The sequence below is a fragment of the Cyclopterus lumpus genome, chromosome 8, assembly GCF_009769545.1.
Source record: "Cyclopterus lumpus isolate fCycLum1 chromosome 8, fCycLum1.pri, whole genome shotgun sequence".
Lineage (NCBI taxonomy): Eukaryota > Metazoa > Chordata > Actinopteri > Perciformes > Cyclopteridae > Cyclopterus > Cyclopterus lumpus.
The window spans coordinates 6,900,257-6,910,121 of record NC_046973.1 but is presented as its reverse complement, the minus strand read 5'-3'; the positions used below and the strand labels follow the sequence as shown (position 1 = coordinate 6,910,121).

At 42.1% G+C, this 9,865-nt stretch overlaps 1 protein-coding gene across 1 annotated transcript; it reads right to left on the bottom strand.

The window, feature by feature from the left end:
- Window positions 1-1,347: 1,347 nt before the first annotated feature.
- Window positions 1,348-7,878, bottom strand: nme3 (NME/NM23 nucleoside diphosphate kinase 3). The gene is made up of 5 exons (XM_034539951.1): window positions 7,833-7,878; window positions 2,491-2,621; window positions 2,263-2,364; window positions 1,900-2,012; window positions 1,348-1,465 (listed from the first exon to the last, which is right to left on the bottom strand). The coding sequence occupies exons 1-5, from the start codon at window positions 7,876-7,878 to the stop codon at window positions 1,348-1,350; spliced, it is 510 nt and encodes a 169-aa protein (XP_034395842.1).
- Between the last annotated feature and the right edge of the window lie 1,987 nt (window positions 7,879-9,865).

Sequence of the window (9,865 nt, the reverse complement as noted above, 5' to 3'; positions counted from 1 at the left end):
TTTCTTGACCAGATTTCTTTTTTTTGACAATTCAAATACAATTCAAACTGCATCGTGGCATTTTAGAAAAGCGCAAATGTGACAAAAGCAGCGATTGGAGACATTTTCTTTACTTAATGCAGTGCACTTTCTCTTTAATTTGAGCATCTTATTTTAAAACTTCTACATTCAAGTATTCTTATGTGACGTGATCCGTTTTACACACTTAAAGAATCTAAATTCAAAAGTACAGGGAACTGAAACACGTGTGTAGTTCAATCAGGGAGAGACCAGTTAGATAAAGAAAGGATACATGTTTATTAACAGATGATATGAAATGATGAAGTCTCAGTGTCTTTGGCGCTTGGACTCTGTGGGGAGATTTGAAATTGAGGGCCGACTGCCCCGATCAGCAACGAGATAGATCCCCCCATGGAGTCCAGACCTGGTGGTGATGAGCTGATAGAATGATGGGTTGATGAAGCTGATGGATCCGTGGAGACTGGGCGGAGATGGGGAGGTGGAGGGGTGCGTGACAGCAGCATGAATGAACTGAAGGTAGAGAGACAGTCACATTTAAATGAGACAGCAGCAAGATGATTGGCTAACCGTGTCATTGTTTCTGTGTGCTTATTGGATAGAGGGGATCAGCTGATCTGCGCAGCTGGTGTCAATATTGACAGCGCAGAACAATGACAGCAAGTAAACAATGAGTGAGCATGTGTGAGAAATAATTGGCAGACATATGAGGAATAAATGGCGGGCTTGAGGGGCATGGTCTTCCTGTCTGAACTTGCGCTATAGCTCCATAAAGGCAATAATGGTGTTAGTTGATTGCTGTTCATGGCTCCTGTGTTGTTGGGGTTTCACTGGAAGTACTATTACAGGAGAAACATGTATATAAACATGTATATTTTGGCGTACTTTCTCATCATAACAATTGCAAAACAAAAAACATTTATGTGCAAAATGGTGGTAAACAGTTTGGCTCTTATGTAACTTAAAATACTTTGCACAGCACATGACCTTAATATTTATAGAAATTACCCTTCAGGGTCGATTCAAATGCAACCATTTAGTTTCCATTCACTGATGTGTTATTGCTCGATGAACATTATCAATTACAAGCTTTTATTGCTCTACATTCCAAACGTATTGCTAAAAAACTGTAAACACAAGCTACAATGAAAACGGTAACAGAAGCAGACTGTCACGTCACTGTTGGAGTTATTGCTCACTTTGTGCATGTTTGTTTTGGAGACAAATGGAAATGTAGTTCAGATAGATTACAAAAATACAATTGCAATTAGGCATCTTGTAATGACACCAGTATAGATATATAGTATAGATATCACATGGTTTGTGCCATCAGTTGTAGATCCAGGGGCGGCTGTTATGCACCCAGCAGTGAAGCTCGTTCTGTCCAAACCACAGAGAGATCTCCTTCTCGGCGCTCTCCACGGAGTCGCTGCCGTGGATCACGTTCCTGCAACACAGAACACTAACATGTTTGGAGCATCCGGATACAGTCGGACCAAATTCTGATTGTTATTATTATAATTTATTTTTATCATTTTATTAATATTTTAAATAAGGGATTTCAATTATGTCGTAACTACTAGTAGTATATTTTTGTATGAGCTACTATGCAAAAAAACTTTAATGACACTATTATGAATTTTCTCATGACTATTTTCTCAAATATTTTATTTAAATACTATAACTTATGAGTTTTTTTCAGGATTTTTTCTGACATACTATACCGACTATATATGACTTTTGTTCCCACTCTCTTGGCCCAGTGGGACACTTGAATATAATGCAGCCCCCACACCTTTCATTGGTCACAACTGTTGCCTCCTAAATAAGGCCTCACATTCTCCCTCAGAGGAGCAGAGCTGAACCATCAGCTGATCTTACCGGCCGACTTCCACACAGAAATCCCCTCGGATGGTTCCAGGCAGCGAGTCAGCAGGGTTGTTCTCTCCCAACATATTACGTGCCGTCTTGATTACGTCCAAACCCTCCCACACCTGAACAAACACAGAAACGTACAGGACTACAGCATGCAGAAGACAAAAATATCACGTTTCATGTATGGAGACTGATGAAACGAGTATTGAAAACTACTTCTCATCCGAAATGAGCGGCTTTAAATTTCATCTTCATCTCGAGGACCATTCAACAGCAGCTGTGAGTTATTAGCAAAACCAAACGCCCTCTGAATTTGTGAAAGCCTTCAGTATCCTGTGGACACGTGTCCAGTGTGTGGGAGAATCTCACCATCACTACCATTGGTCCCTCGCTCATGTAGCTCATCAGTCCCCTGAAGAAAGGCTTACTCCTCAGGTCCCAGTAGTGTTTCCTCAGAAGATCCTCCGACGCCTGATTACACACAAGACAGACACACATTAACTTAAAATACAAGCACTCGTTTATCATATTAACCATGATCATGTATATGGACCATGAATGAAGAGAAGATTAAAAAAGGCTGACATCCCAAATTACCTGCACTAGTTTGAGGGCCACGAGTTTGAACCCTCTATTCTCAAAGCGACGCATGATTTCTCCCACCAGCCTCCGCTGCACGCCATCTGGTTTTACGGCCACCAAGGTGCGTTCGTTCACACCGGTCCAGCCTGGGATCAGAAATAACACTGCGTAAAGACGGAGATCGGCAAATCAACAAGTGAACGACGACGGACTCGGGCAGCTTGCATGCGTCAGACTGGAGAGAAGCAGCATCATTCATTCAGGTGATGGCGGCAGAGAAAAACGCTGATGGTCCAGAATGATCGATGGCAACTCAGACAATAGCTGCCTTTACTTTTGCAGAGGGCGTTTATTAGTATCTAATCCATCTGTGTTATACAAACAATTATTTTGCTTGCAGACGTAATCTGCACCCTGTGGATACACACATAACAACTTAACTTAACAAAAGATACATGCATCTCTGGAAATGTTATTTGTTATTTTTTAGGAGTGATTATTAGATTCACAAACATCACTTTCTAGTCTAGTAGTCCCCTCGCCCTTCTCGCTTCTAAAACTTCGGAGACACAAGAACTTTGACAACAGCTTCTGCGATTAACCTCTCAACATCTCACCAGATGCTGCAATCCGCGCACGTTACACTGCGTCTGTCTAACCCAGTGGTTCTCAAACATTTTCTGTCGCGTCCCACTTCGGAGGAAGAAACATGTTCGTGCCCCACCGCCCCAACAAAATGTTTTTTTGAGACTCCTCCATCTGTGCTTTTTCAAATAATAGAATAAAGAAAATTGCAATCACTTTGCAAACCAATTTTATCAGAAATTCTTCATCAGAAAACTTTAATAATTATAATTGAATTAATAAATTTGACTCCAAAAAGTATATTTAATTCAGTTTAGTTTATTTTGTATAGCCCAATATCACAAATTACAAATTTGCCTCAGAGGGCTTTACAATCTGTACACATACGACATCCCTGTCCCAGGACCTCACATCGGATCAGGAAAAACTCCCCAATAATAACCTTTGACAGTGAAAAAAGGGAAGAAACCTTCAGGAGAGCAACAGAGGAGGATCCCTCTCCCCGGATGGACAGATGCAATAGATGTCATGTGTACAGAATGAACAGCATTTACAAAGTTACATAAACACATTACATGAATATGACAATGTATGAATGGAACTCCAATCCATGAAACAGAAGGAGGTAGAGAGGAGGGGGGCGGGGCGCATCAGCAGGGCCAACGCGGGAGGCCGGCTCATCAGGCATCTGACACCGCCAGGTCCAATGAACCCTCTGAGACGTGAAGTCACAAAGACTCCGGGGAGGAAGCAGAGTTAATAAGGTGCAATGGAGAGATGTAAATTCATCCATAAGGAGAGAGAGAAGAGGAGATAGGTGCTCAGTGTATCCTAAAATATCCCCCAGCAGCCTATAAGTCTATAGCAGCATATCTAGGGGCTCGACAAGGGCAAACCTGATTCAGCCCTAACTACAAGCACTATCAAACAGGAAAGTCTTAAGTCTGTTCTTAAATGAGGTGACTGTGTCTGCCTCCCAGACTGCAAGTGGAAGCTGGTTCCATAAAAGAGGAGCTTGATAACTGAAGGCTCTGGCTCCCATCCTACTTTTTAGGACTCTAGGAACCACAAGTAGCCCCGCATTTAGTGAGCGCAGCTCTCTAGTGGGGCAATATGGTACTACAAGCTCCTTAAGATATGATGGTGCATCACCAATCAAGGCTTTGTAGGTGAGGAGAATAATTTTAAATGTGATTCTTGATTTTACAGGGAGCCAGTGTAGAGCAGCTAATACAGGAGTAATGTGATCTCTTTTCTTAGTTTTTGTGAGTACACGAGCTGCAGCATTCTGGATTAACTGGAGAGATTTAAGAGATTTATTAGAGCAGCCTGATAATAAGGAGTTGCAGTAATCTAATCTGGAAGTAACAAACGCGTGAACCAGCTTTTCTGCATTTTTTTGGGACAAGATGTGCCTGATTTTTGAAATGTTACGTATATGAAAAAATGCAGTCCTTGAGATTTGCTTAACGTGGGAGTTAAAGGACAAGTCTCGGTCAAAGATAACGCCGAGATTCTTTACAGTGGTGTTGGATGCCAGGGCAATGCCATCTACAGTAACCACATCACCAGATAATTGATCTCTGAGGTGTTCAGGGCCCAGTAAAATAACTTTTGAATTTTAGCGTGCTGGTTGGTCTCCTCTGGTTTGATCGATAGATATAATTGAGTATCGTCTGCATAGCAATGAAAGTTTATGCAGTGTTTCCTGATAATATTGCCCAAAGGAAGCATATATAAGGTAAATAAAATTGGTCCAAGCACAGAACCTTGTGGAACTCCGTGATTAACGTTGGTGGTCATTGAGGCTTCATCGTTTACAAATACAAATTGAGATCGATCTGATAAATAGGATTTAAACCAACTTAGTGCGGTACCTGAAATGCCAATCGACTGATCCAATCTCTGTAATACGATGTCATGATCAATTGTGTCGAACGCAGCACTAAGGTCTAATAATACCAGTACGGAGATGAGTCCTTCATCTGATGCAATTAGGAGGTCATTTGTAATTTTCACCAGTGCTGTCTCTGTGCTGTGGTGTTTTCTAAATCCTGACTGAAACTCCTCAAATAAACTATTCTGATGTAGAAAGTCGCACAACTGATTTGCGACTACTTTCTCAAGGATCTTAGAGAGGAAGGGAAGGTTAGAGATCGGTCTGTAGTTAGCCAACACCTCTGGATTAAGAGTGGGCTTTTTCAGGAGAGGTTTAATTACAGCTACTTTGAAGGAATGTGGTACATGCCCTGTTAGCAAAGACACATTAACAATATCCAACAGAGAGGTGCCAATTAAAGGCAACACGTCTTTAAGCAGCCTCGTTGGGATGGGGTCTAAGAGACAGGTAGACGGTTTAGAAGTAGAAACCGTTGAGGACAATTGGTCAAGGTTAATGGGAGAAAAGCTATCCAAATATACACCAGGGCATACAGCCGTTTCCAAGGCCACTCCTCTTGATGACAGATCGGCAGTTGTTGACGGCAAGAGATCATCAATCTTGCCTCTAATAGTTAAAATCTTTTCATTGAAGAAGTTCATGAAGTCATTACTACTGAGGTCTATAAGAATACACAACTCCACAGAGCTGTGACTCTCTGTCAGCCTGGCTACAGTGCTAAAGAGAACCCTGGGGTTGTTCTTATTTTTCTCTATTACTGATGAGTAATAGGCTGCTCTGGCATTGCGGAGAGCCTTTTTATATGTTTTAAGGCTGTCTCGCCAAACTAAGCGTGATTCTTCCAGATTGGTGGAACGCCATATGCTTTCGAGCTTTCGTGAAGTTTGCTTTAGGTCACGGGTCTGAGGGTTATACCAGGGAGCAAACCTCCTTTGCCTCACTGTCTTTTTCTTCAGTGGGGCTATCGAGTCTAGTGTCATTCTCAGTGAGCCTGTAGCACTATCGACAATATGATCAATCTGGGACGGGCTAAAGTTAGCACAGGAGTCCTCCGTCACATTGAGACGTGGTATTGAATCAAATGCAGAAGGAATCGCTTCTTTAAATTTAGCTACAGCACTGTCAGTTAGACATCTGGTGTAGAAACTTTTGACTAACAGTGTACACTCCGGGAGTATAAACTCAAAAGTTATGAGGTAATGGTCTGACAGAAGAGGGTTCTGTGGAAAGACCTCCAAATGCTCAATGTCAATGCCATATGCAAGAACAAGGTCGAGGGTGTGGCCAAAGCAGTGAGTGGGTTTCTGTACTCTCTGACAGAAAGCCAATCGAGTCCAACAATGAGATAAATGCAGTACTAAGACAATTATTATCAATATCCACATGAATATTAAAATCTCCTATAATAATAACCGTATCAGTTTTAAGGACTAAACTTGATTAAAACTCTGAAAATTCAGATATAAATTCTGAATATGGACCTGGTGGCCGGTACATTATAACAAATAGGATTGGCTGTAATGTTTTCCAGGTTGGATGTGAAAGACTAAGAACAAGCCTTTCAAATGAGTTGTAGTTTAGTTTAGGTTTAGGATTCATTAATAGGCTTGAGTCAAAGATGGCTGCTACTCCACCTCCTCGGCCGGTGCCTCGAGGAATGTGAGTATTAATATGACTTGGAGGAGTTGATTCATTTAGGCTGACATATTCTTCATGGCTCAGCCAGGTTTCAGTAAGACACAATAAATTAATGTGATTGTCTGATATTAAATCATTTACTAATACAGCTTTAGAGGACAGAGATCTAATATTTAGGAGTCCACATTTAATTATCCTGTTTTGTTGCACTGTTGCAGTAGTGATGTTAACCTGTATGAGGTTATTTTGTATGACTCCTCTTCTGGTTACTTTTGATTTAATTAATTTAAGTGGCCGTGGGACAGACACAGTCTCTATAGGAATAAGGTTAAGGGTGGATAACTGCTCGAATGGAAGTGCAGAGAAGGGTGGAAGACTACAACTCTGCTTCTGCTTCCTGATCTGAACTCTGGGTCATGGATTAAGTCCGTTAATCAACTTCGCCATGTTCTCAGAAATGAGACACGCTCCATCCCAAGTGGGATGAATGCCGTCTCGACTCATCAGATCAGGCTTTCCCCAGAAAGTCTGCCAGTTATCTATGTAGCCCACATTGTTTGCTGGGCACCACCTGGACAACCAGCGGTTGAATGACGACATGCGGCTATACATGTCATCATTGATCAGATTGGGGAGAGGGCCAGAGAAAACTACGGTGTCCGACATTGGCATGTATGTGCATGTGTAACGTTACAAAGATAAAATAAATGATACACTGAGTCCACCTCCTCTTTGCAGAATAATATGTGTACAATTTAAATTGTATTGTACTGTCCTGCATGACATATGTCATGCATATGACGGATTTCTTCTCTGAGCTCAAAGACTCGCGACAACACTTTTCCTCGTGAGAGCCACCGAGCATCGCTGTGAAACAGCTGAAAGCTCCGCTCACATCTCCTCAGAGTGGAAAACAGTTGTGCTTTCATGCGCAGGCATAACCTGTTAACGCCGTAAGCGTAACGTAAACATGCGCAGGCATAACCTGTTAACGCCGTAAGCGTAACGTAAACATTTACACGTACTTTTGTGATATGTGAATTTCTCCGCACTGCTCCCCGCGCCCCACCTGTAATACCTCGGGGCCCCACTTGAGCGGCGCGCCCCACAGTTTGAGAACCACTGGTTTAACGCAACCATTGTTTCCCCAGATAACGGCTCCTTCTTCTGTCTGTTGGGTGAACTCAGCAATAAGGAATGACATGCGGAGAATAAACGGAGATTCAGCACCAACCTGTCTGAAAGAAGTAAGAAAACAGGGCCAAAATCAGGCAGATCATCGGTTGACGGAGGAACGTCATTCAGAGTCAACTCAGAGAAAACACAACCGAGTGGTAAAATCCCTCAGTACTGTATGTTCTCGTGAATGGGTTGTCACATGAAATCTTATTAAAGCTAATTATATTCTATTTATTCTTGTAAATGTCTCATGTCTTCTGATTATTCCTCATCAAATCCACCCGCTGTGCACACCTCCCCACCCCCCAGGTCTCTTTGCAAATAAACTGCCTGAGATGATAGAGCGACAATTCCTGTGCCTCAAGGACGTGGAGAACTAATTTAGTAATGATATGTGGATAGTTGATGGAAAGATAAGAGAAATGTGCGTTGGGTATTTTTGATTAATCTGCGTCAGTGACAAGGCAGATCACTTTGTGTGGTCTGGCATTATGTTTAGTACCTTACATGTGTCTCTCGAATCATTCATGAGTTTTAAATGCTGGGTGCATACAATGTGGCTGCAGGGGTGAAGGTCTCCTGTGTGATCTTGTACATGTTTCACATCCTCTGGAAGACTTTTAAACAGCAAGAGTGGTTGTGCTTTGAGCTACCGATCAAAATAGTAAACAAAGACAGCCCGGCAGACTTTCAGCAACATGTTGGGTTTAGAAGAGCACATTGTGTTATGAATTATTTACTGACCACAGTTATAGTATATGCAACCCAAGGATCTAAGAAGATTGGATTGTGGTGCATTAATTCAATTTCAATTCAGTTTATTTTGTATAGCCCAATCTCACAAATTACAAATTTGCCTGAGAGGGCTTTACAATCTGTACACATACGACATCCCTGTCCCAGGACCTCACATCGGATCAGGAAAAACTCCCCAAAAATAACCTTTGACAGGGAAAAAAGGGAAGAAACCTTCAGGAGAGCAACAGAGGAGGATCCCTCTCCCTGGATGGACAGATGCAATAGATGTCATGTGTACAGAATGAACAGCATTTACAAAGTTACATAAACACATTACATGAATATGACAATGTATGAAACAGAAGGAGGTAGAGAGGAGGAGGGGGGGGGGGGGGGGGGGGGGGCATCAGCAAGGCCAACGCAGAGAAACATGTTTTTATGAAACAGGACCTGTGCTCAAAATCAAGACAGACCTCTTGGCTTCCGCTATTTTGGGCTTCTCTAAAACTTCCTGGCACCTATGAACTAACACCTAGTCAGTCACATTCACATTGCCCTGTGGCCACATGTGTTGTCCCTAATCACCGCCAAATGGGGCTCACGGAATTCAGCCCCAGTGCATCCTAGTGAGTATTCACACCTGATATAGAGCTGTTTATTTGCTTTTTGATCAATTAGGACACATTTTAGTGCTTAGTGTGACTATTTGAGGTGTTGGATAAGCAATAGTCCCCAGGTTGAAAGGGCAATTCATTGAAGTGGTACTACCTGTTGGCAGTGTGTTAGTGGGGTTCATGACTGAATTAAACTAAATCAAACCATAATAAAAAGCATTCACTTGTTTTTGTTTCTGTTTTTTCTTATCAAAGAAGGTCATGGCGACTGCAGAGCGGTCATGCAGAGGTCAGGTCTTAGCGGCCGTGGTCATATCGCATGTGTAATGAAATGGAGGACATACACCGACCTGGTTACCACAATTGTGCCGCAGTTATTCCTGACTTATTTATATGTGAAATATGTCTTGTTTGTCTAAATCGAAATGCTTTTAGGGAGATCCGAAACATAGTATTTAAAACAATTTACAGACGCCATGAGAGATGTTGGCAGACACAAGACAGAATTATTCATGTAATGTGTTTATGTAACTTTGTAAATGCTGTTCATTCTGTACACATGACATCTATTGCTTCTGTCCATCCGGGGAGAGGGATCCTCCTCTGTTGCTCTCCTGAAGGTTTCTTCCCTTTTTTCCCTGTCAAAGGTTATTTTTGGGGAGTTTTTCCTGATTCGATGTGAGGTCCTGGGACAGGGATGTCGTATGTGTACAGATTGTAAAGCCCTCTGAGGCAA

Excerpts from the sequence above, each read along its gene's own strand:
- nme3 (XM_034539951.1), bottom strand. The coding sequence starts at position 7,878 with ATGATCTGCCTGATTTTGGCCCTGTTTTCTTACTTCTTTCAGACAG. Across the intron at positions 2,622-7,832 it reads TTCTTACTTCTTTCAGACAG|GCTGGACCGGTGTGAACGAA; the intron begins GTTGGTGCTGAA and ends TTCTGATCCCAG. Across the intron at positions 2,013-2,262 it reads AGGGACCAATGGTAGTGATG|GTGTGGGAGGGTTTGGACGT; the intron begins GTGAGATTCTCC and ends GTGTTTGTTCAG.